Source organism: Dipodomys spectabilis, unplaced genomic scaffold, assembly GCF_019054845.1.
Source record: "Dipodomys spectabilis isolate Male_0828 unplaced genomic scaffold, ASM1905484v1 ptg000179l, whole genome shotgun sequence".
Classification (NCBI taxonomy): Eukaryota; Metazoa; Chordata; class Mammalia; order Rodentia; family Heteromyidae; genus Dipodomys; species Dipodomys spectabilis.
In genome coordinates, this window is record NW_024870856.1 from 6,530,458 (window position 1) to 6,557,417 (window position 26,960).

A 26,960-nucleotide genomic window follows, 5' to 3' on the forward strand; every position below is an offset into this window, starting at 1 on the left:
GGTTATTTTTAATGCCAAAGATACCACTAGGGGTTATTTGAAAGAAGTCCTTACTCATGATGGTTGTTTAAAAAACTGACATAGAACAGAAACAGGTGGGGGAAAACCCCTAGCAGGTGGAAGATTTAGTGAGTAGACAGGTATAAGACAGCTTAACCAAAGAAGAGCAATCTCCACAAATGAGGCTCTTAAGAATACTCCAGGGGTAAGACACTTTAGTGTTTGTCTTTTCTTGATAATGACTGGGTAACATTCTGAAGGAGTACTTTAAAAACTTGAACTTTACAATGTAAAAACAATGTATCACAGTCAACAGCTTGATAATCCTGAAATGAAAATTAGTGGCTTGCTTGTGAATTTTTTTAAGTGCCAGTGGTAACATAGTGGCACGAGTCTCGTTTGTGTGTGCACACAGTGCAGTATAGAAATGTCCAGTGTTTTGTTTTTACAGAACCATCAATTCAATCTAATTCAGCAATTAGTCTTTAATAGTATTTTTCCACTACAGAAATGACATATCTGGGACCATTCATTGGAGAGAAAGTTATTCTGTTATGTGTGTGAGGGAAAGAAAAAGATTCCAGTAACAGCAGTTCTATTAAAGTGTTGAAATAAAAATAACTAGTTTACATCTGGAATCAAGATGTCTCCTCTGTTTCACCAGAGAACAGGAAACAATAAAAATCAAGACCTAAAAACATGGAGGCTTTACGGCTAGCTATACAAACACTTCAATTGGCATTTTGCTCATTTTCATCTCAACTGTTAGTACTTTATAGTTTAAAAAAACAAACACAATTTCCTAATGATGAAGCATTGCATGCTTCATACCATGACCATTTGATAACTAGCTATGAAACTCTGCCCAAAGGTTGATTTGTCTTCGGTTTCTACATAGTAAACAAAGAGCAAAGAGGTCTTCTTTTCAAGTAAATAAACCTCCTGAAGACAGGTTTAGCCTAATGTAAAAGGAAACAGAATGACACTGCAAATGCTGTAAGTCCTATGTGGAGAAGGGCACCAATATGAGCACCTTCTGAACCGTGGGGTTTAAATACTTACTACTGGGTAGTGTTGAGGCCTGAATGTGGCCGGAGCAGACTTGAGTTAGGTGGGCCAAGAATGCTTTCCTCACCAGAAGACCCATCTTTCTGAAAACAGTAAGACAGAGCACGACACCTAGGGACATTCCTCACTAAGACGACACAAAGCTATCTGCCAGTAAAATACGTAGCAGCTAGTAAGAGTCACTTAAAACTTCATAGAATAAACCACTTTTAACCTGTAGTATCTGCCTAGAGCTCTGTTAATGCATTCTAACAATTTTATATCAAGACTTAGAAAGCCTTTAAAATTCAATTTCAAAAAGCAAATCACTAATATTTAAAGAGAACAGCTTATGTAGCTTATGTAGAAGGCTGCTGCTGTTCTCGGTGGGACTGCACAGCTGAATAAAGGCAGGCTTGCTAGAAAGGCAAAGAAAGGCTGCTGCAAAGTGGTGTTAACACTGACCCCTATGTCAAGCACTTTCTCATATACTGACGTTCAAAATATATTTTAAAGTGTTTGCTTATAATGCTTAGGGAAAAATTATTTTTAAAAAGCCCACAATAACATTTCCCTCTTAATCTTCGTAGCTTATGTTTGGCTGACATACATTTTTTTAAAAGATTTTCAGATTTTAACCTATAATACTATAATGGAAATTCATTTGTCCATGAAAACTCTTTAAGTTGTCACTCACAAACCAACACTATCCTTTACTAGATTACTCAATACTTAGATCATGTGCTAATCATTCCAGTCCTCTATACTTCAAACCAGATTTTAGTGTTTAGTTCTCTGAGATTTTTATAGCAGTCTCAATGGAATACATTCCTATGTTAAAAGGCCAGCTCAGCAAGTTTCCTTCTAGAGAAATAAAAATTGGTTTTTATTTGCAATTTTATTCTGTAAACAAAAAGCTGTGGAAACTTTGGGATTCACTGATGCAAATGAAGAAATGGACTCTAATATTTACCCTGCCACTGCTGCGCTAGCCAGCAGGGCCGGGCTCCAACCCAACTTCTCTACTTCTGTCACCCAAGACTACAGCACAGCACACTTCCTAAGCATGTGAGAACTGCCTCCATCTAGTCAGTGGTGTGGCCAGTGATGTTACTCTAAGATTTATGATCGTGCATGCCTCTCGGCAGCTGCTAACAAAAAAAGCTGCATGGAAGGAGGAGGGAAACTAATGGAAATCTCCATTTGTACCTTTTTATCTTCTAAGTTATAGACATGCCCCTAACAAGCACAAAACCCAACTCCCAATGCTGATCATTAGGAATATTAAATTATCAAAATTTAAAACAATCTTTTCACCTAGCACAAGATACTATACAATATTACAAACACAGACACATGAAAAACATCAGGCAGTAGAAAATGTACAACAGCTTTGGTGTTATACAAAATAATTTCCTCAAAACGACTGCCAGTGAAGCGCCAAGTTCATTTTCTGTTACCACAGACACTCACTCTGTGGTACATTTCTGCTTGTTTCCTTTTAGGTTCTTGGTAAGGTCAGAATAGTGGAGAAAGACAGAACAACGTACAGTTCACTGGGGTTGCTAGAACTGCGCTCCACCAACTGCGCTCCATGGCGTTGGTGGAAAGTTTCGCCTGTGCACAAACTGCTCTGTGGCATGTTTCCTGTCGAGATCACAGCAGGTCCAAAGTAAAGTGACAACCAGATTTAATAAATTAATATACATTTTGTTTAAAGATGTACAATGCACATTCTGTTTAATCCAAGGTTTCGGGGCATCAGGGAGCTTCTATTTACACATATACAGATCTCAGACAGCAGTGATGGCGGCAGATGCAGGAAGAGCAGCAGAGCTTAGAGCTGCTCTCTGAATGCTGAGGACACAAGTCAAGTACATTTAACTTAAAAACAATGCTGAGAGATCACGGGGAAAATCTCCAAAGTGAGAAGTCCACAAAAAAGGACACGTAAAGGCAAGGGGAGGTCAAGGAGGTGAGACAACCACTTTATTCTTGGGACGACGGTGGAGGTGGCGCAGATGTGCCTTGCTTGCCAGATTTCCGCTCATAGTTCACCAGGCGCTGCCCAACAAGGTATCTAGGTTATAAAAACAGGGAGGGGAGGTCACACTTCATGTATGCTTTCACCTATGACAGTGTTCAAAGAGCAGCCAAGAGTACTTTATTTTCTGCATAATGAGCTCACTCTGCCACTTGAACTATGCTCTGCCTTCAGCCCCCACACCCCTTCCTTGTCAGAACCCCGTCAGGGCCTTGTGCTTACTACGTAAGTTCTCTACCATTTGAGCCACACCTCCAGTCTTTTTTCATTATTTCTCAAATAAGAGTCTGTAGTGTTTTGCTGCTGTCGTCCTGCCGCCTCCCCCCGTCCCAAGCCAGTGGGAACAGTGATACTTAGCTTTTTCTTTGTTAGGATCATAAATAGGTTTTGCCCTAGCTGACCTTAAACCAGGATTCTTTGATCTCAGCTCCCTAAGTGTCTGGGATTATATCATGGGTCACACATCTAGCCATTTAAAAAAAAAAAAATTATTGTTGTTGGTGTGGGACTTGAACTTAGGGCCTGGGTGCTGCCCTTGCTTGAGCTCTTTTGTTCAAGTCTAGTGCTCTACCACTTTGAGCCACAGCACCACTTCTAGTTTTCTGGTGGTTAACTGGAGATGAGCCTCACAGACTCTCCTGCCTGGGCTGGCTTTGAAAAGCGATCCTCAAATCTCAAACTCCTGAATTGCTAGGATTACGGGTATGAGCCACCAGCAGCCAGCCAAGTATTTTGTTTTTGAGGTAGGGAATCACTAGTACTTTTGTTAAAGATGGCCTCACACTTAAGATCTTCCTGCTTCTGTCTTCTAAGTAAGTGGAAATTTAAGTGTGTGCCACAGGCATTACCACACCCCTATTCTGGCTTATGGTGTGTGTGTGTGTGTGTGTGTGTGTGTGTGTGTGTGTGTGTGTGTGTGTGTGTGTGTGTGTGTATGTGTGTGTGTGTGTGTGTGTGTTCCCGTTTCTTGGTGGGAAATTGACGCTAAGAGTTTCACAGAACCACAATCCTCAGATCTCAGCCTCCAGAGTAGCTAGGGTTATAGATATGAATGCAAATGAGATCACAGTATTACTACTTCCAACCAGTCAACAGTCCCAATGACCATAGGGGTGTCTAGGGCAGGCACCTCAGAGGGATGAAGGGGTTTGCAGGAGCCATGTACCATCATAGGTAGATTCGAGAGTCTCATAAACTGGGACACTTAGAGGAAATAAGTGTTATAGTAAGTTAAATAAATGCAGGGAATGTATGTGCTATGATTCATATTATATAAACTAACTTATGTGTTAAAAGCACGGTGAATGTGAGTGTCAGGAGGTGATGGCTCATGAATAAAGAGATAGATGATGTCATAAAAGGGAGAAGACTGGTGAAAGGGATGGAGCTGGCAAAGTAAGGCAGAAGTTACTGGCTGGGATGATGGTACTGACTAGGCTGGAGATGGACGTGTCTCCAACATGATGGGAACGGAAGCTGCCGAGGAGGGGGTCACTGAATGCAAGCGGACGGGAGTGTGGCAGGTGACAAGGCAGACTGGCAGCAAGTGTTTGGGGCTGGCACCAGTGTGAATGCGTACCCTTTGGAGGTAGCAGGTCAGAGTGGGCATGGGCATGCTCAGTACATCTGTGGTGAAGAACTCTGTGCACAGTGGGCGGCCTAGCAGCCATGGATTATGCACCTATGAGCGTGATGGCAGTACTCACACCACCCGAATACTGTACAGAATGGCTGCACCTGCAGCACTGCCTGACAAAAGGCCCAGTTGCACTCGGGGCTGCTGCACAGCCCCAGCTTCTCTTCCAGACCTCTCACCTGTCCTCTACCAGCACACGCGGCCTCCAGTGCCCTATTTCACCTTGTATAAAGCACACTAATCTCCCTGCTTCTTTGTCTATGACATCAGTACTTAATCCCTTTCTGTCTTACTTGTTCTATTCAAGTTTACCATCCAATCCACTATCATCCAAGGAACCAGTTTCAAAAAGGAAACACTTACTGCTTTATTACACACCATAAAGAAAAACGAAATCATGTCATTTACAGGAAAATGGATGCAATTACAGGACATCATATTGAGCAAAACAATTCAAACTCCAAAAAAAAAAAAAAATCCTATGTTGCCACTATACCTATGGTGAAACTACACCTAAAAGAGGTGCATATGATCTACCCATATATCTTAATTATGATAAACAGAATATGAATCGAACTAAGGTACTACTTAGGAGAATGGAGAAAGAGGATGCATGACTTTAATATGTTGCAAATAAATATGGGGCAGCACAGAGACTCAATGAAAGGTGCTGATCAGGAGGAGGGTGGGGAAAGAGGCTGTGAGGTGGGCAGAGCCCGGTGGGGAGAGGTGCACTGGTAGAAGATAAAGGAGGTTGAATATTAGTTTTAAAGATTATCTGTAACTATGAAAATTGGAACATTTTTCTGAGAGGAAGGAAGAGGGGCAGAGAGTGACATAGGAGATGAGATTGATAGAAATACAGTGTAAAACGGCCGGAGATAGAACAGCCGTCAATACATTTGCTTTAAAAGTATTAAAAAACAAAACCAATGAGTATGTTGTTTTTTGATGACAATATCTGACTCATATACATAACTATCTGACACAAATGTAATCATCAAACATAGCAAGATATGCCAGGTATGTGGACAGCACTGAGGCAGGGAAAAAGGAAAGAATGAAAAGCATACAGAAGTCATGCTCATTTGCTGAATGGGAGAACTTTTTTTTTTGGGGGGGTCCAGTTGTGGGGCCTGAACTCTGGGCCTGGGCGCTGTCCCTCAGCTCTTCAGCTCAAGGCTAGCGCTCTACCGCTTGAGCCACAGTGCCACTTCCGGCTTTTTTTTTTTTGCTTATGTGGTGCTGAGGAATCGAACCCTGGGCCTCATGCATTGCAAGGCAAGCACTCTACCAATGAGCCACCTTCCCAGCCCAAGTAACTTAATAGCAGAGAAATGAAACACTGAAGACTCTCTCCCCACACCAAGAGACCAAACACAAGCTCAACAGCTGACAATAAGCGCCAAAGAGAAGCATGCATCGGGCTTCTAGAAAGGGCTGGAAATAATGGGAAACAGAAGAGGTACACAGGTATTACTGGTGAAGACTGAAAAGGGCAAAAATAGAGGCAGCCATGGACATAGGTGTGAAGGAAGGAAGCAGGCTGGAAAAAGTTGGTATGTCTACTTTGCAGTTTTGTTTGCAGAGCTATTCTTCAGCCAAAACAAGTGATCAGCATGCCTCTCCTCACTGACAATCTCCCCTCCCTTTCTTTCATGACTGACAGTCCTTTTTTAATACTCTGCCTGAGAGTACTTACATTTTTCACTCTCAGTACAAAACTTAGAGTAGTTTCTAATAATTTAAATTTCTTAAAAATTGTTAGTATTTATAGCCAGGTATCAATGGCTACTCAGGAGTCTGAGGTCTGAGGATCAAAGTTCAAAGCCAGTCCAGGCAGCAAAGTCCATGGGACTCTTAGCTCTAATTAACCACCAAAAAGCAAGAAGTGGAGCTGCAGCTCAGGTGGTAGAGCACTAACCTTGAGCAACGCCTTCAGGCCCTAAGGTCAAGTCCCCGGACTGGCAGATACAAAGAAACTGTTACTATTATCTATCTTTTGACCACACTGGGATTTTAATTCAGGCCCTTGTGCTTGCTGGGCAAGTATGTCTACCACTTGAGTGACAGCCCCAGTTTTTGAAGAGTCTTGAATTTCTGCCTGGGTTTGGCCTCAGACCAAGGTCTCCTTGTATACATACTTCCCACTCATCTGGAGATACATTCACATACAGCTTGCCAATGAGAGAGGGTCTTGCTAATATTGTGTGTGCTCAGCCTGAATTCAAACCATGATCCTTCTCAATCTCCACCTTCTGAATAGCTGATGTTAGAGTTACACATACATCTATCTTTAAGATCCCTCAGAGGCCAAGTGTGGTGGCACACACAGGTAAGCCTGGTGCTTGGGAAGCTGAGGCAGGATGACCTTGAGTTTGGGGCAGCCTGAGAACAAAGTGAGACCCTGTCTCTCTCATGTTGTTAGTAATAACATGATGGGTACAGGCAAATTGGAATGGCCATTTATAAACTTGCTTTGCTAGATACCATCAAAGCAGAGGATTCAACCTTCTTCTAAGATATGAAATTTGCAATAGCTATATGCCAAGATGATCTTTTACTCACACTCAGATCCCTCCTATCTTTCATTGAGATCAGGTGGCAATTTTCAATGATTTTCTCAGATACTTGCAGGAACTTTAGAACCTCTCTGTGCAATAGAGTAACCTGGGAGTTGCTAATGGTAGCATCTAGTTTTTATCTAAAATAACACAATAAATTGCCAGTTCAAAAAATCAAAAACAGGTTGAAAACAGGCACTAAATCACTCTTCGTCCCCAAGCCAGCTGAACGTAGAGAACTTGCTGATTCTGCCGCTTGAACCATCGGAGCTCTTGGTTACCTGCTCCCTCACATGCCATGCTCATCTGTTAGTGAATCCTACTAGTCCTACTACCTCAACACATAACCAGAATACGAATACTGTTCCCTAATGACTACCATGTTAAACACAAAAACAAAAATTGAGAGCTAACAACTACACAAGAGTGGCTAAATGAATTGAAGACTTACTTGTCATTTTTAATGTGTTCATAAAGGCGCTTAAACTGGCGGACCTGGAAGGACAGGATTCCCATCAGGACCACAACCATGAGTAAAAATGGGTAAATCCGCCGGTGGACTAAGTTTTGCATTTCCGCAGTAACACCTGGAAAACCAAGAAAGGACAATTTTATATATTATGCTGACATTGTTTGGATATGCCTTGTGATTCTCAAGAGTTCAAGAATTCCTGTCCAGCATAGGTGGCTGTAATCCTAGCTACTCAGGAGGCTGAGACCTGAGGATTGCGGGTTCAAAGCCAGCCAGGGCAGAAAAGTCTGAGACTCTTATCTCCAAATTAACCACCAGAAAGCCAGAAGTGGAACTGTAGTTAGAGCATCAGCCTTGAGCAAAACAGCTCAGAGACATCACACCAAGTCCTTGAGTTCAAGCCACAGAACCAGCAAAAAAAGGAAAGAATTTTGATAAGAAGCTCTATCTCTATGACCCTGACCTTTTTTTTTTTTTTTTTGGGGGGGGGGGGGGGGATGGTGGTGGTAGTTGTGGGGCTTGAACTTGGGGCCTGGGTGCTGTCCCTGAGCTCTTTTGCTCAAGGCTAGCACTCTATCATTTGGAGCCACAGCACTTTTGGTTTTCAGGTAGTTAACTGAAGAGTCTCAAGGCCTTTCTTGCCAGGCTGGCTTTGAACCTTGGTCCTCAGATCTCAGGCTCCTAAGTGTCTAGGATTTATAGTTGTGAGCCACCAGTGTTTGGCTGAATCTGACCAAAAAATCTTATTTACCATACCTTTTCTCTTGTATACAGTCTTTCCAACAGAGCTCACAATGAAATTTCTAATGATGCAAAAATGAAAAAATTTAGGTTTGGAAAGCTAAAAAGTTAATTCTTAATTCTACATATCATCAATGTGCAGAACATAATATACATTAATGAGCAGAATATTAAAAAATAATTGTACATTCCTACACAGCTGAAACAGTAAACTAGAAAATAATCTACCTTTACTTAAAATGTAATTCCAATGAATCTGGGGGTGGGACGGTGGCTCAGTGGTAGAGCGCTTGCCTTGCATGCCTGAGTCCCTGGGTTCGATTCCTCAGCACCACATAAGCAAAAAGAAAAAAGCCAGAGGTGGCGCTGTGGCTCAAGTGGTAGAGCGCTAGCCTTGAGCTGAGGGACAGCGCCCAGGCCCAGAGTTCAGGCCCCATGACCGGACCCCCCCCCCCCCCCAAAAAAAATGTAATTCCAATGAATCTAAAAAGATTAATTTTAACGAAATGGTCTGTCAACTAAGTAGTACCTTTGTATTACATTTTAGTACGATGTGTATAATACCTGGCAGTGACAATTCACACCAAATGAAAGCCCTGGTGTTTTGATTCACAAAGAACCAGAAAACAATGTCCCCTGTCCTCCAGCAGGCCAAAGGACACAATGCTCATTACAAAGGTGCCTAAGCTTGCTGCCAAGCCAGTGTCTATTTGCTGAGAAAGAAGGGGGTTGTTGGAAGTTACACCAGTGGTGACCCTCGACTCCTATGGGGTTACAGGTGGTCTATTTCTTGAGCTGGCAAATTTACACTGTGTCCATGCCACACTAAAATTTGCTGTCTGAGTCTGTCCTGTGGTTAGATGTGAGAGAAAGGATATTTCTTGGTAGAGAGTAAGACAATGAGCAAAGTGCTGATGGCTCACACCTGTAATCCTAGGAGACTGAGATCTGAGGCTGGAGGTTCAAAGCCAGCCTGGGCAGGAAATTCCTGAGACGCTTATCCAATTAACTACCAGAAAACTGGAAGTGGAGCTGTGGCTGAAGTAGTAGAGCACTAGCCTTGGGCTGAAGAGCAAAGAGACAATGCCCAGGCCCTGAGTTCAAGGCCCATGATTGACCAAAAAAAACAAAAAAGCACGTTGGAGTAGAGGCCATTTGGTGTGTGTTTAGCTGAAAGTCAGAGTGCACCACAGAGTGAGACACAGAGTTAGGAAAATCAGAGCCGAGGTTAAAGCTAGAGGAGGAGCCATCATCTATGCCAACGAGCTGGACTGAATTTTATAGGCCACAGAGGAATAAATAAAAGACTTCACCTAGCCGGGCGCTGGTGGCTCATGCCTGTAACCCTAGCAACCAAGGAGACTGAGATCTGAGGATTGTGGTTCAAAGTCAGCCCAGGCAGCTAAGTCTGTGAGACTCATCTCCAACAAACCACCAGAAAATTGGAAGTAGTGCTGTGGCTCAAATGGTAGAGCACTAGCCTTGAGCTGAAGAGCTGAGGGACAGCGCCCAGGCCCAGAGTTCAAGGTTTCTCACTTAGGCAATTTGTTGGACAATAATGTAGTTCTTGATAAATCAGGAAAAGAAAATCGGTGAAGTTATTTTGGAAATATGCTAGGTTTAATGTCCTTTGATGATTCTTCAGGACCAAAGTAACTGAGGTCACAAATTAAGTCTCTGCTCTTTGGTTTTCTTTTTTCCTTTTTGCCAACATATTTTAAAACTAAATATACCATTATTTTACTTAAGTGTATGTGATCACTGAACTAGTAAGGAGAAAATGTGAAGGAAATCTGATCCTGCCTATTTTAAGAAGTAGTATAATGTCATTACTTTCTCACCTAGTGAAACAAACTGTATCAAACAGCTTTAAGATCCTTCTAATCTTACCCTGCAAGGTCAAATCTAAGAAAGGAAGTTATTTTGTTTGTTTGGTTTTTTTGGGTCCGGTTGTGGGGCCTGGGCGCTGTCCCTCAGCTCTTCAGCTCAAGGCTAGCGCTCTACCACTTGAGCCACAGCGCCACTTCCGGCTTTTTTCTTTTTGCTTATGTGGTGCTGAGGAATCGAACCCAGGGCCTCTGGCATGCAAGGCATGCGCTCTACCACTGAGCCACCTTTCCAGCCCCAGAAAGGAAGTTATTTTAAAGCTGATCATTTCTAGTGTCTATTAACAGAAAAGTATCTGGAGTCAAACAGCTGATGTGACAAGAATGCCATGATGTTAATAAAAGCTCTCTTTCAAATCTGCAACAAGCATCACCTACCTAGTAGAGGGACAATGCCTGAAGCAATGACATAAGGTACACAGAGGGAAAGCAAGAGCACAGAGATCACTGGAGCTGCCAGTTTACGAATGATATAGTGAAGGTCAATGTTCCGGATGCCGTTTGCATAGACCTGAAACAGTGAAGAGAACAAAAGATTAAAACAAAGACACAAGACAAATCCTCAGGTTAATAAATACAGCAATCTACTGAATCCAAGACACAGAGAACTAAATCTATCAATCCAGAAGGATTCAAACTGGTTATTTTTCCTAAGTCAAGGCAAATTCTAAGGCACAAACTTAATAAGCCTTGAGGGCTGGATGTAGTAGTACATACCTGTTATCCCAGGGAGGTGGAGATTGGGAGGATGGTAGTTTGAGGCCAGCCTGAGCAAAGTTTAGCCAGATCTTATTTCAACAAACAAGCCAGAAGTGGGATTATGCCTATCATACCAGCTACATAACAATAGGTAGGAGGATCATAGTCCAGGCTAGCTGGGCAAAAAGTACAACATCCAATAAAACTTAAGCTGGTATTATACCCAAATGATGATGATGTTTTTAAAGAAAATTATTAATTCACTAACACTTTATATTTTCTTCTTCTTCTTTGGTACTACTACTGGGGATTGAACTCAGCACCTGATGTTTATACTCACACCATTTAAGCCAAGCCTTCAGCCCCTTTTCACTGCTTATTTTTGAAGTAGGGTCTCTTTTATGCCTTGGTTAGCTTGTGCTGCAGTTGTACCACTTATGTTTCCCCAGTCTGCTGGGGATAATAGGCCCGCACCACCAAACCCACCTAACCGGTTGAGATGGAGTCTCCTCAACTATTATTTGCCAGAGCTAACCTTGAACCACCATCTTCTGGTCTTTGCTTCCAAGTAGCTAGGATTACAGGCTTGAGCCACTATGCCTAGCATTTTAGTTAAGTCTAAGCGATTAAACACAACACTAATGTAGACTAATAATCAGTACTAGCCTTGTATTTTGTAACATCAAATAACACTTCACAAAGTTTCATTCTTAAAACACTTTCACAAATACTTTGTGAATGATTTTCTAAATTCCATGCATTTTATCTGAACATGACAGGAGAAAGATGTAAACAGAGCAAATGTGCTTCTGAAAAGCTTTTATCGTAGTTTAACAAGTCAAAGTTATTTTCAAAAAAGCTCAGTACAGAAGAATTCTACAGTGGATATTAAAGTTTCCATTTACTTCCAGATTATTTCCATACTATTTTACAAACTACTACTAGCTAGTTCTGTAGAGGACAGAACAGATGGCGAGATGGAAGAGCACCAATCTCCCTTCCTTCCCTTCTCAGAGCCCAACATGTAATGGGACTCAACCCTATGACCCTGGGAATGATGTACAAACAGGCTGAAGCCTTTAAAGCACGCTACTATAATTAACCTACGTGTACTACAGTGAAGTTGGGTCTCCCCACTCCAGTGAGTGTGGACGACTACAAAGGCCAATAATGTTAACTGCCTACTTCCTCTCCCCCAGGAACAGACCTTTATCACTCCTTTGCTAGGACTGCTAAAAATCTGAAGTAGACTGGTTCATATGCCCTTCCTGAATGAATGTCTCATTCTTAGTAACCTTCCAAGAGTCCACATTTTTTGATGGTACATGCAAACATACATCAGCCCACCTCACCAGCCTCATTTCTGCTGCTAAGAACTAAAACTTAAGGTGCAGGCATTATGATGACTGATTTTCCTGTGCACACTGGGTTGAATTGTTGCCTTTGCTATCTATCACAGGTGAAGCTTAAGAGATGTTACACCTTATTCATCTGACACCAACTTAAAATGAGTTACCCTTAAGTAAATTTTTTAGACAATTAAAGCTTAAAGAAAAAAAAAGCCAAAATATCTTATGTCAGCTGTTTTTGATAAAACTCTTCCCAAATGAATTAACCTGCTTTCTAGTCTTCGTATCAGAGCACAAAAGCACAATTAGGGGCTGGGAATGTGGCTCACTGGTAGAGTGCTTGCCTTGCATGCATGAGGCTCTGGGTTCAATTCCTCAGCACCATATAAGCAGGAAAAGCCGGAAGTGGTGCTATGGCTCAAGTGGTAGTGCGCTAGCCTTGAGCTGAAGAGCTGAGGGACAGTGCACAGGCCCAGAGCTCAGGCAATGACAAACAAAACAAAACCAAACCAAACAAAGGTCAGGGACAGTGCAGAGTTCAAGCTCCAGGACCAGCCCCCCCCCCCAAAAAAAAATATATATATATTTTTAGTCCACTGACCAAATATCTTGTTACTTCCTCGTAGTCAGATTGTAGGTGTTAAATAGCCCAAACACTGCTAAACCAGTCTGCCTTTTTATTCTTTCAAGCAGGAACTTCCTCTCCAATCTATAAAAGGCCTAGAAATGAAAAGTCCTGCCTTGAGGCAAGCTCATTTGAGCACTCTACCCTCAGGGTCGCTGGAACTTTAAGTTACTGGTTAACCTGGTAACCTTAAGATGTGGTTGATAAAAATAAATGGTGACATCAGATGCTGGGGGCTCTAACTTGTAACCCCAGCTATTTAGAGGGCTGAGATCTGAGGATCCCGGTTCAAAGCCAGCTGGGGCAGAAAAGTCCCTGAGACTCTTATCTCCAATAAACCACTAGAAAACCAGAAGTGGTGCTGTGGCTCCAGTGGTAGAGCGTTAGCCTTGGGTTGAAGAGCTGAGGGAAAACACCCAGGCCTAGAGTTCAAGCCCCATCACCAACTAGATAGATAGATAGATGGATGGATGGATGGATGGATGGATGGATGGATGGATGGATGGATGGATGGATGGATAGATGGATAGATAGATAGATAGATAGATAGATAGATAGATAGATAGATAGAACAGTGATGTGGGAAATATATAGATACATCTCTTCATCACATGAATTGACCTAGAGGCGGGAGAAGGTGGCTCACGCCTGTAATCTTAGCTACTCAAGAGGCTGAGATTTGAGGATCAAGGTTCAAAGCCAGCCCAGGCAGGAAAAGTCTGTGACTCTTATCTCCAATAAACCACTAGAAAACCAGAAGCGGCACTGTGGCTCAAGTGGTAGAGCACTTGCCTTGAGCTGAAGAGTGCAGAGACAGTGCCCAAGCCCAGAGTTCAAGCCCCATGACCCACTAAAAAAAAAAAAAAGAATTGACCTGAGCTGAAGACAACCAGGAAGAAATACACAGAAAAACTATCTTCTGTTTGCTTAAAAGTAGGACACAAGTTTACAAAGACCAAAGGTCACCTATGTGTGCCCTCAACCAAGGAGGACAAAAGTTAGCCATTAACGACAACTTTGAACCTACAGGCCTAGAGATAGCAACCGCAGCTCCATTAGCATGCTCTATTAACTAGCCTTTACCTGCCACTGACCCCGCTACCAATTTCAAAAGCCTTTTCTCTTGTTGGCTTATCTATTGCTTTTCTTTCTTTCTTTTTTTTGCCAGTCATGGGCCTTAACTCTGGGCCTGGGCACTGTCCCTCAGCTCTTCAGCTCAAGGTTAATGCTCTACCACCTGAGCTACTGCACCACTTCTGGCCTTTTCTGCTTATGTGGTGCTGAGGAATCAAACCCAGGGCCTCATGCATGCAAGGCAAGCACTCTACCAGTGAGCCACCTTCCCAGCCCTATCTATTGCTTTTCTGAAACTACAATTTTTTTCTTGTTGTTAAAAATATTACATACTTTGTATATAACCTTTTTTTCCTGTTTTCCTAATCTATTTAAAAATTTTAAAAAAATTTATTGTTGCTAGGTGCCAATGGCTCACGCTTGTAATCCTAGCTAGGAGGCTGAGATCTGAGGATCACGGTTCAAAGCCAGCATGGACAGGAAAGTCCGTGATACTATCTCCAATAAACCATCAGAAAACCGGAAGTAACTCTGTGGCTCAAGTGGTAGAGTACTTAAGCTTGAGCTGAAGAGCTCAGGGACAGTGGCCAGGCCCTGAGTTGAAGTCCTACAACTGACAAAAAAAGAAAAGAGAAAACTTATAAAAGAGGGGAGTTAGCAAGGGAAAAACTGGGAGAAAATGAGGGAGGGAGTGATACTTTCAAAAGGAAATGTGCTCATTACCTGACTTATGTAACTGTAACCCCTCCTCTGTATGTAACCTTTACAATAAAATTTAAAAATTCATAAAAGTAGAAATATAAAAACTCAAAATTCTTCTAGCCAAACAATCATAAACTATGTGTGTTTCTCTGAAAACTCTTTGCTTACCTGTTCAATGACAGTTTTTAGCCACCACTGAGGCCCCATCAGCGTGATCGCTGCAATGATTTTGGCATGCAGGACTCCGAGTGCCCAGTCCTAGGGTAAGAAACATTTTCGGCGTTATGTGTTGTTTTTCATTCTTACACTGTTTTACTTCAAAATGGAGGTTTTGCATGACTAGTGACCGTTTTACAGAAGATCAACATGTAACAGCTTAAGTTTAATCCTATCACAACTCCTTAGGTGCAATCTTTCAGAAATCTACATTTCCTTACAGTAATTAGAAAAAGTCTGGACATTAATAGAAAAAACCCTATAAGTAAATAAATTCTAGCTTTATTTCATCAACTATTCTTAGTGTTTGCTACCCCCCACCTTTTTTAGTCAGTCGTGGGTTTGAACTCCAGAGTTTATGCACTGTCTCTGAGCTTTTATGCTCAAGGCTGGCACTCTACCACTGAGCCACAGCTCTTGCTTCTTTATTAGTTTACTGAAGATAAGACTCTTGGGGGGGGGGGGGGGGGGGGGGGGATGGAGTCTCATGGACTTTCTTGCCCAGGCTGTCTTCAAACCGTGATCCTCAGATCTCAGACTGTTGAGAAGCTAGGATTATAAACATGAGTCACCAGCACCTGACTCTATTCTTTTTTTTTTTAAACCAAGATATAGCATTCACTAGCTGTGCATGGGTTAGAAAGGGCTTATATAGATGTTCAGTTGTACCTTAAGCCTCCTGACTTCTGGGATGACTGGCAGGCACCAGTGCATTAGGTCTTGTGTCTATTATTCATTCTAGCAAAAAAGAAGATATCGCATGGGGAATTTCAGGCTCCTTAACATTAGAAAGGGCTTATTATAGGTTTTCAGCTTTTGTTAGTAATTTAAGGAGGGATTTATGGATGCAGGGCCTTGTTCTGTATCACACACTTTAAAGTCAGAGTAATCTAGGACTAGCTATCCTAATAGACTTTCCGTTTGTTTGTTTTTTGGGGTCTGGCCGTGGGCCTGAACTCTGGGCCTGGGCACTGTTCCTCAGCTCTTCACCTCAAGGCTAGCATTCTCCACTTGAGCCACAGAGCCACTTCTGGCTTTTTATTTTTCTGCTTATGTGGTGCTGAGGAATCGAACCCAGGGCCTCATGCATGCAAGGCAAGCACTCTTACCACTGAGCCACCGTCCCAGCCCACCAATAGACTTTCTGTAGAAAAGAGACAGACTGATATTGAAGCAGCAGCGTGTTCTATCAACAAGAGAAGGGGATGGTATGGACAATGTTTCTGACTACAGAGGGTAGTCCTCTGTCTCTTGATCTATCAGGGTTAGTGATGTTCAGTGCTGATGTTCTGTGAAACGGTGTCTAACAGCTCCAGGGGGGCAGGTAACAACAGCCTAGCTCCTCAATGGCAGAGCTGACCACTACAGCATTAGAAGACATGTAATGTCCTTTTTCCTTCTCATACTAGGAATAATTACTGCCAGCAGTACCTGCCTGACTCTTCCCACTGTAAAGTTGTCTTTCCCTTTGAGACTATCAAGTACTCTGTAAAGTGACAGGTTTGCCCTCACATAAATAACCATCGTCCATTCTACTGGTATCAAAACATGCCCCCAAATTCTTCTCCAATCAAAAACCAGATCTACGTTCCCTTGAGTCTGAGCCAAACTTTGTGATCCTGGAACTATCATGATGTAGCAAAAAGTGATACTGTAAGCTGGTGCTTGTGGATCACATCTGTAATCCTAGTTTCTCAGGATGCTGAGACTGGAGGGTCACAGTTCAAACCCAGGTAGGTCAGGGAAGTCTGAAACTCTTTACACACACACACACACACACACACACACACACACACACTCTCACTCACTCTCACTCACTCACTTTTCACTTTAGCTGAAGTAGTATAGCACCAGCCTTGAGAGAAAAAGCTAAGGGACAGTATCTAATCCCTAAATTCAAGTCCCAACACCAGCACAGAAAAAAAGACTAAAGACATAAAGAGCAAAATACTTTAGTCCAAAATTGAAAAGATTTATATTTACATATTTAAATACTGAATAAGCCTAAATAGTGGGTTATTTTAACCTTTAATATGAACAAAAAGGTGCTATGTGATCTTTACCTTTTTTTTCTTGTTTTTGTGGTATTAGGGTTTGAACTCAGTCTTGAGCTTGCTGAGCAGAAAAACTCCTACTAAGTCATGCCCGAGTCCTTTATCGTTTATTTTTCACATAGTGTTTCTCCATTTATGCAAGGTCTTGCCGGGATAGTGAGCCTCCTATTAACACTTCCCCCATGTAGGTAGGATAGGCATGTACCACTATGTCAACTTTTTACTAGATGAAATGAGCATCTCATAAACATTTTGTCTACACTGATCCCAAACCATGGTCCTCCTGATCTACCTCCTACATAGCTAACTAACTTATAGGTCTAAGGCCACTACACTCAGTGACCTGTAACTTTTAAAAGCCAAAGATTAGCTGGGTACCTATAATTATGGCATATGCCTATAATCCTAGTTGCTCAGGAGACTGAGATCTGAGGACTGCTGTTCAAAGCCAGGCAGAGTAGGAAAGTCCATTAGACTCTTATTTTCAATGAACCACAGACTTCACATGAAGCCAAGGCTCAAGTAGTAGAACACTAGAGTTAAGCAAAAGAACACAGAGACAGCATCCAGACCCTAAGTTCAAGCCCCAGAACTGGGACACACACACACACACACACACACATACACACACACGCGGGCGTGCACACACACTCTCTCTCTCTCACTCATGCACGCATGCAAGCACACACAAAGACTAAAGGGAATTTTTCAAGATTCCTCAACCATAAAAATCATTTGACATAATTAAGAATATTTTTCTGATCCCAAATACCTAAAACACAAAACCAAAAACATCTATCTATCTCATAAGCCAAAAAGATGCACTTACCTGCCATGGATAAAAAAGAGGAGTCTGATCCAAAGGTACACGCAGGGGAGCAACAATAACCAGCTCAAACAGGAGCCCCAAAAGGAGTGGGACAACTCCAGCCAGTAGTACCGCAACTATTAAAGTCTTCATTATCTATTAGGAAGCAAGGGACCTTGTCACTGGAGGAGCTCCTTGACTCACACTACTGACGTCCAGGTTTATTTTCCCCTTTGATCTGATACCTAACAGCACAACTATATTACCTTTATCCCTCTGTTCTTCCTCCTCCTGCCTTCCCTTCTTTGAAGTACTGGGATGAACTCAGGGCCTTGTGTTTGCTAGGCAGTTGTTCTGCCACTTGGGACACACATCCTACTTATACACGTTATGTGCTTAACTATATGAGCTCAAGCAAAAATGAAAACCTGAAATCACTAGGCACTGTCACTACAAAAGGGATTGTATAGAAAATTCATTTTTCCTATTAGCCAGGCAGGCGGCTACACTATTTCCTCCCAGTTTCATTATCTGTACTAGGCTTTTGTCTGCCAAAGAGAAAGCAGTGATAGAGCTGGGTGCCTATGGCTCATGCTTAGCTACTCAAGAGACTGAGATCAGAGGATCACAGTTCAGTGCTAGCTCGTGCAGGAAGTCCATAAGACACTCATCTCCAAATAATTTGAGCTATGGTTCAAAGTGATAGAGCACTAGCTTTGAATGGAAGAGCTCAAGGACAGTGCCCAGGCCTTGAGTTCAAGGCCCAGACTGACACACACAAAATAAGGAAGGGAGAGTGATTTTTCTTCTGGCCTAACAGTGGTCCAACTCACAGGTCCTACCTCTGAGATGGACTGGTATAGGGGAAGATCTCTAATTTTATTAATGTAATTAATGTAATTCCTTTAGAATAGTTTGATCCAAGAGAACACATTATCAAAATGGTCTGCATCTGTCCAATACATGTAGCCACATAGTGTATTTGACATTTTCCACCAGGTGAAAATGAGCAAAGGGACAAAAGTGAAGTAGCAACTACAAAGTCCTGACAATGAAATCATTCTTTTTTTTTTTTTTTGAGGGGGGGGGGGAGTCTGGTCATGGGAACTCTGGGCCTGGGTGCTGTCCCTCAGCTCTTCAGCTCAAGGCTAGCGCGCTACCACTTGAGCCATAGCACCACTCCCGGCTTTTTTCCCCCTGCTTATGGGGTGCTGAGGAATCGAACCCAGGGCCTCATGCATGCAAGGCAAGTGCTCTACCACTGAGCCACCTTCCTAGCCCAATGAAATCATTCTTTAAAGTAGTTTTGGGCCAGGCAAGGTAGCTCACACCTATAATCATAGCTACTTGGGAGATGAATATCATGGATGCAGGTTGGCTTGGGGAAAAGTTAGCTATATCATCTCCTCGAATAGGCAAGGTATGATGGTGCATACTTGCCATTCTAGATATTTGGGGAATGTATATAGGAAGACTGAAGTCCCAGGGCAGGCAAAAACACAAGGCCCTATGGAAAAGCAAAGCAAAGCAAAGCAAAACAATGACTGAAGGTATGACTCAAGTGTTACACTGCCTGCCTAGCTGGCCAAGAGGCCCCTGAGTTCAAACCCAAGTATAACCCCCAAAATACTAGCCTAGAATTTTTTTTGGGGGGGAGGTCCGGTCGTGGGGCCTGAACTCTTGGTCTGGGCACTGTCCCTCAGCTCTTTAGCTCAAGGCTAGCGCTCTACCACTTGAGCCACAGCACCACTTCCGGCTTTTTTCTTTTTGCTTATGTGGTGCTGAGGAATCGAACCCAGAGCCTCATGCATGCAAAGCAAGTGCTCTACCACTGAGCCACCTTCCCAGCCTCTAGTCTAGAATTTTGATAGTATCTGGTTCATGGTAAATTGTGGTAATAGGTTAGAATATCAAATGAAAACCAGAGTTAGCTGATTTTTACTCTTTGAATAGAGTTTGAATATAGTTGTGTCTCTTCTTAAATAGCATTTAAACCCCTATGCTTCTAAAATACAACAACTCCCTCTTTATAAAATGGATTTTATTAACATTAAGTAGGAATATGAAGTGTGCTGATTTGACCAATACACACTGTATATTTGTACTGAATTATCACAAGGTACCACATTATTTATACAGTTATTATTATACAATGGTTGCAACTACTAGAAAAGATCATTCTGTTGTAATAAAAACCTACCATGAGAGACCACTCTTTAACCTTCTGGAAGATCACTCTGCGCCCCTGGGGCATCCATGCCACCAGCACTGTCACAGCCCTTATGGTTAGCCAACAAACGTAAAGACCGCAGGCAGCTGTGTAGAGCTCATGGATTTTGGCAGTCCCCGTCCAAAATGACATTAACCAACGGCCAGCAAATACTGAAAATAGAAAGGCTGACAAATGAGACATGTGGCCAGGTAAAGAGATCTGTAATCTGGATATCTAATTAGCATCTTTACATTAGAAAAAATAAGAAACTCAATCTTTAATAATATAATTATTTCACTAAAGCAAAACTAAAACAAGAAGTCAGTGGGATCTAGCTCCTCTAAGGGTATGTGTCTTGATTTGCCATGCCATTATATGCTCTTTCTAGCCTGAAAAGGCTTCCAAGGGATTGTTTTCATTGTTTTTAACACCAACTAAATTATGCACATAATAAAAAGTGAAAAATGGGGCTGGGAAGGTGGCTCAGTGGTAGAGCGCTTGCCTTGCATGCATGAGGCCTTGGGTTCAATTCCTCAGCACCACATAAGCAAAAAGAAAAAAGCCGGAAGTGGCGCTGTGGCTCAAGTGGTAGAGCGCTAGCTTTGAGCTGAGGGACAGCGCCCAGGCCCAGAGTTCAGGCCCCACGACTGGACCCCCCATCCCCCTAAAAAAAAGGTGAAAAATTTCTTTTCCTTTCTACTATTTGTAGTATCAACACTTAAATATTTAGGACCATTACAAATTTAGAGTCACTTTCTTCCAAATTTATCATCATTTATCATCACAGAAACTTACCTTACTTTAATACTTGTGAACATAATGGCACAATAACATTTTAAAGCACAACAATCAAAGAATGCCATATAAACTTACTCTGAGAAAATTAAAACCACTTACACATACTGTAATGTAAAAGATATAGACTTACAAGCTAGAGGTTGTTAGAAATAAATTCTATAGTATACCCATGCAATTGCTCAGGTAAGATCATTTAATTTAGTAAGTTTCTTTACAAAATTACTTTTCAATAATGCTTAAGAGAACAAGACAACTCTCTAGTGTGGTGGTGGTGGTGGTGGTGGTAGCGGTAGTGGTGATGTCTGGTTTCTTTTTTGTTGTTTGGGTTTTTCTTTTTTGGTTTTTGCTATGTATTGCCATCCTGTAATATCATGATGCTACTTCTGAATACCTGAAGGAACAAAAAAAGCTCCATAGTCAGCCATTTTGAGTAGATTGCCAACTCAAAAAATAGCTTTGGCTAGGCGCCAGCAGCTCAAACCTGTAATCCTAGCTATTCAGGAGGCTGAGCTCTGAGGATCTTGGTTCAAAGCCAGCCCATGCAGGAAAGTCCATGAGACTCGTATGTCCAATTAACACCAGAAAACTGGAAGTGGTGCTGTGGCTCAACTGGTAGAGTGCTATCCTTAAGCTGAAGATCTCAGGGACAGCGCCCAGGCCCTGAGTTCAAGCCCCACAACTGACCAAATAAAAGCTTTGGTGTATAAATTCTTTTAAAGATAAATGCTAGGCAAAGAGGTATAGCTCAGTGGGAAAGTTATACTTGCCTAAGATGTGCAATTTCAGCATTAATAGTAATAGTAAAAATAATTAGTTCAAAAGACTAATAATTGTAAAGTTGTGTGAAATAAGCATAAATTCTTGTCAAAGATATCAAAACCATCATTGGCAAATCTCGAGGTATGTTTCAACTTAGGGTTTTGTTTCTGAGGTTTTCACATGTGTTTTAAGTCACTTTTTATTCTGTACTTCACATACCCTCTCATCAAGAACACATGTGTTGTAAAGCTAGATGTGATAGTATATGCTATATTCCCAGCAATGCAGGAAGCCACAGGGAAAAGGAACATAGTTGAGGCCCAGGCAGAAAACTTGAGACCCTATCTGAAAAATAACTAAAATGGGAGCCAGGCGCAAGTGGCTCATGTACATAATACTATTTAGAAGGCTCTTGAGCACAAAGAGGCTCAGGGACAGCACCGAGGTCCTGTTTCAAGCTCCAGTACTGGCAAAAAACAAATGGGGAGGGGACATGGCTCAAGTGGTAAAGCACGTGCCTAGCAACGTCAGGTGCCCTGAGACTAAACCTCAGCGTTTAAGGGGAAATAATTTAGTTAAGTGAATCTACATTACCAAATAAAATCATGAAGATTTGATTTCATTCTATTATTATTATTATTATTATTTATTGTCAGTTGTGGGGCTTGAACTCTGGGCTTGGGCACTGTCCCTGCGCTCTTCAGCTCAAGGCGCTCTTCAGCTCAAGGAGAGCGCTCTACCGCTTGAGCTATAGTGCCACTTCCCTTTTTCTAGTGGTTTGTTGGAGATAAGAGTCTCATGGACTTTCCTGCCCGGGCTGGCTTTGAACCGTGATCCTCAGATCTCATCCTGAGTAGCTAGGATTACAGGTGTGAGCCACCAGTGCCTGGCTTCCTTTGTTAATTTTTAAAAGATATTTCTGGTAAAAACATAAAAATGACACATAAAACCACAATTACTAAACTCAAATAGTTAAAACTTCTTCATTTTAACAGCTATGATTTTAGTAAGCTAAAGAACAAAGTCTTATAAAAGTTAAAAAAATAATTACGCAAGTAGCACTGGTGGATCATGCATGTAAACCTATTCAGGCTCATCTCCAATTAACTATCAAAAAGTTGGAAGTGGAGACATGGCTGAAGTATACCAGTCTTGAATGAAAAAGCCAAGGGAGACACATAAAGACCTGAGTTCAAGTGACAGTTGCCAGCAGGCATACATGGATGTACACACACACACACTATTATACAGAAACAGCACAATTATTTTTTCCAGTTGAATGGACAAAATAAAAAAAATTATTTTTTGGTGTCAGTCGTGGGGCTTGAACTGTGGGCTTGGGCGCTGTCCCTGCACTCTTCAGCTCAAGGCAAGCACTCTACTGCTTGAGCCACAGCGCCACTTCCTGTTTTTGAGTGGCTTATTGGAGATAAGAGTCTCATGGACTTTCCTGCCTGGGCTGGCTTTGAATGGCGATCCTCAGATCTCAGCCTCCTGAGTAGCTAGGATTAGAGGCGTGAGCCACCAGCGCGCAGCTTCGACAAAATCAAATTTTAAATTAAAAAATCTTTCTTAGCCAGGTGCTAGTAGTTCAAGCTAGCTACTGAGGAGGTTGAGATCTAAGGATCATGGTTCATAGCCAGCCTGGACAGGAAAGTTCTTGAGACTCTTTATCACCAATTAAGTACTGGAAAACTGGAAGTGGAGCTGTGGTTCAAAGTGGTAGAACACTAACCTTGAGCAAAAGTATTCAGGGACAGTACCCAGGTCCTTAGTTTAAGCCCCATGACCAACCAAAAGAACCACACAGACAGACAGACAGACAGACAAAGACAGAGAGAGAGAGAGAGAGAGAGAGAATATGCTAGCCTCGAGCTGAAGGACAGTGCCCAGGTCCAGAGTTCAAGCCCCATGACCAACAAAGAAAGAAAGAAAAGAGAAAGGAAAAAAAAAAAAGAGTTGGAAATTATCCTCCACTTTATGCTCACCTAAGTGGTTAATACCTATCAACTTGATTTACCATTTTTCCACACTTACTGTGGATGAGGAAAAGGGGAGATAAGGAAATGAGGATCCAGTTATCGCACATGTCCCTGACTTCTGGACACTACCTTCAACCAGAATGTCTTAATTAATTAGATGGCGTTAACATCTGAAATTTCTAATAATGCCAGAAAAGATTAGGATGTGAGTACTAGATTATAAAGAAAAATAGTCTGGCTTTATAATATTATCTAGAGCAGCATGCAAAATTACATAATAAGAGCAAACAAAGTTAACATCAAAAGATAGCTTAAAAAATTAAGTCAGCTGGGCACTGATGGTTCACACCTGTAATCCTAGCTACTCAGGAAGCTGAGGATCAAGATTTGAAGCCAGCCTGCTCAGAAAAGTCTGTGAGACTCTTTCTCCAATTAACCAACAGAAAATCAGAATTGGAGCTGTGGCTCAAAATGGTAGTGCTAGCCTTAAGCAGAAAAGCTCAGGGATGTCACCTAGGCCCTGAGTTCAAGCCCTACCCCTACCACTACCACTACCACCACCACCACCACCACCACCAAAAAAGTAATAAAAATGTATTGAAAAAAATTGGACTGTAATACAGCCATGAAAACTGAATGATGATTGCTTTATTCTCAAACTCAACTCATAAGTTTTGTCTTTACTTTGTCTGCCTATGAGCCAGTATGGAGTCCAATGCTCCAATACGAGTCAAGTAAGATAAAGGATTCTAAATGGATCATTATTCTATATGCAACTAGACATGAAATAAATCTTTTAAATTTATATTTGATTAAAAAAATCAAATCTTGCAAGACATAACTTTAAAGAAAAATAATGTAGATGCTAACAGCTGAAAGCTAGGTAAACATACCTGGTAAAGTAAGGCAGATGAGGCTGGCAATCAGTAATGTTATGCACATGAAGACAATCAACAGAAATATCTGCAAGGTAAAAATAACAAAGACATGATTCATATGTCCTCAATGTAGTTAATGACAGCCCTTAAAGAAACAACACAATTTTCTTATTAAAAAGAAACTGTCAGCCATTCAACAGTGGTTCACACCTGTAATCCTAGCTATTCAGGGGGCTAAGACTTTTGGATTGTGCTTGAAAGCTGGCCTAGAAAGAAAAGTCTGTGAGACTCTTACCTCCAATTAACCACCAAAACAGCCACAAGTAGAGCTGTGACTCAAGTGGTAGAGCACCAGCCTTGAGCAAAAAAGCTCAGGAACAGTACTCAGGCTCTGAGTTCAAGCCCCAGAACCAGCACAAAGGGGAGGAGGGACACTGTCTTCAAAAACAAAAACAGACCAGAAAGACTAGGAGGGGAGAAGGGACAGAAGGAGGAAGAAAGGAAGGATTGTATTTGTATTTCTAAGGTTCTTTCAATTTCACATAAAAAGAACTTTAAGGGGCTGGGAAGGTAGCTCAGCGGTAGAGCGCTTGCCTTGCATGTATGAGGCCCTGGGTTCGATTCCTCAGCACCACATAAGCAAAACAGAAAAAAGCTGGAAGTGGCACTGTGGCTCAAGTGGTAGAGCGCTAGCCTTGAGCTGAAGAGCTGAGGGATAGCGCCCAGGCTCAGAGTTCAGGCCCCACAGCAGGACCCCCCAAAAAATAAATAAATAAATGAAGCTGGGCACCTACTAATAAAAAGACTGAGATCTGAAAATGGGATTAGAATCTAGTTTAGGCAGGAAAGTTCATGAGATTCTTATCTCCAATTAACCACCCACAATCTGGAAGTGGAAACGTGGCTCAGGTTGTAGAGTACAGTCATGAGCAAAAAAAAAAAAAAAGCCTAAAAAGAGTTCAAGGCACTGAATTTAAGTCCCAGTACTGAGGGAGTGGGGAGTGTCAATGTGATCACATAGTACCTTTGTATATCAGGGGGGAGAGGGAGGGAGCCGAGGAAAAAAGGGAGGAAGGGAAAGTGAGGGAGGGAAGACCAGAGAATGAGAATGAGAGAGAAAAGAGAGAAAGAGAGAGAGAAAGAGAGAAAGCAGGAAACATAATACAGTGCTGACTAGGGTACATGATGTTCAAAGCCCTTCACTCTGACTCATTAACTACCCAAGAACCCCATCTTTCACTGTTCCCCTTGTATATACTCCACTCTCTAAATATATTTGAATCTGTGGGTGCAAGCCTGCCAAGTCTAATGGGCCTGTTCCTGGGATATGCTGCATCATAAAGGTAATAAAACGTGAGTTTGACATAGTTATACAACTTAATGCCAAAAGCATTAATTCTCAACAAATTGAAGGAAAACAATTCTGGCTAAGTCCATATAGTACCTACCCTGAGTGGAAAATGTAAAGGCCGGCGGTAAGGCTGAAAGCCGACGGGACCGCCCTGCTGGAGTATGGCTTGGTGGGCTGCATGCAGGCCTTCCCCAACCACAGGAATAGCATTATTTCGAGCATGCTGGTTATTGTTAACTTGTTGGTTTGCACTGTTCTCATTTTCTTCCTGGTCTCCCAATAAATAGGAATGAAGATCCCTGTGCCAAAAAATTACATTAATGGAAAGTGTCACTTCAGGTCAGAATAAAAATAACAGACACAATACTTAAGTTTCTTCCTAAAAACTTTTAGAGTAACATAAAGAGGAAAGCAAAAAGGCAAGCTCGGAGGGGGAGCTCCTGGGAATCGTGGTGGCTACAACAGGAGGGGCAGCACGTCACAGTGGGGTAATGGTGGAAGTGGTGGGTGGCCCTGTGCTTCCTGGCTGAGGTGGCTACTCAAGTAGACAGAATTACAAGAGAGATGGAATGCCCAACAGAGGGAACTATACCTAGAATTTCAGTGGACAAGGAAACAATCATGGTTAGAAAAATCCATCTGAGGACTGCAACCAGGGGCAGCAGGGTCAGCTCTGAGGTCACAAGGCTAAGCAGGAGGATCACAAATTCAAAGTTAACTTGGACTTCCCAGTGCTCTCAAGGCCAACATGGGCAACTTAGTAAGACTTTGTCTCAAAACAAATATTGGAACAGTGCTGGAGATGTAGATGAATGTTCTGGCTTCAAACCCTAGTTCCAGAGAAAGGAGGAGTGTGGGAGAGAAAGAGAGGAAGGACACAAGTGGCATCCACGTCTAGGGAGTTGGCTGCCCATACTCACAGCAAGTACCCAGCAGTAACCGTCCACGCTCGCACAAGCCCCTTCAGCCACTGCCTCGTATGTCCTTGCTCCAGTAACGCGGGCAAGACAACCTGAAGCAGAAGCAGCTCAAGGGACAGTTCACTCACTGGAGCATCACTAAG

At 42.2% G+C, this 26,960-nt stretch overlaps 1 protein-coding gene across 1 annotated transcript in view; it reads right to left on the reverse strand.

The window, feature by feature from the left end:
* Positions 1-468: 468 nt before the first annotated feature.
* Marchf6 (membrane associated ring-CH-type finger 6) overlaps positions 469-26,960 on the reverse strand; it is a 77,574-nt gene continuing 51,082 nt past the window's right edge. The window contains exons 18-26 of the mRNA XM_042695163.1: positions 26,818-26,955; positions 25,995-26,196; positions 24,562-24,631; positions 20,118-20,299; positions 17,939-18,073; positions 15,008-15,097; positions 10,769-10,901; positions 7,743-7,878; positions 469-3,127 (exon numbers count right to left, since the gene is read on the reverse strand). Coding sequence (XP_042551097.1) covers positions 3,037-3,127; positions 7,743-7,878; positions 10,769-10,901; positions 15,008-15,097; positions 17,939-18,073; positions 20,118-20,299; positions 24,562-24,631; positions 25,995-26,196; positions 26,818-26,955 — 1,177 coding nt within the window. The 3' untranslated portion in view covers positions 469-3,036. The remainder of the gene's footprint in view (positions 3,128-7,742; positions 7,879-10,768; positions 10,902-15,007; positions 15,098-17,938; positions 18,074-20,117; positions 20,300-24,561; positions 24,632-25,994; positions 26,197-26,817; positions 26,956-26,960) is intronic.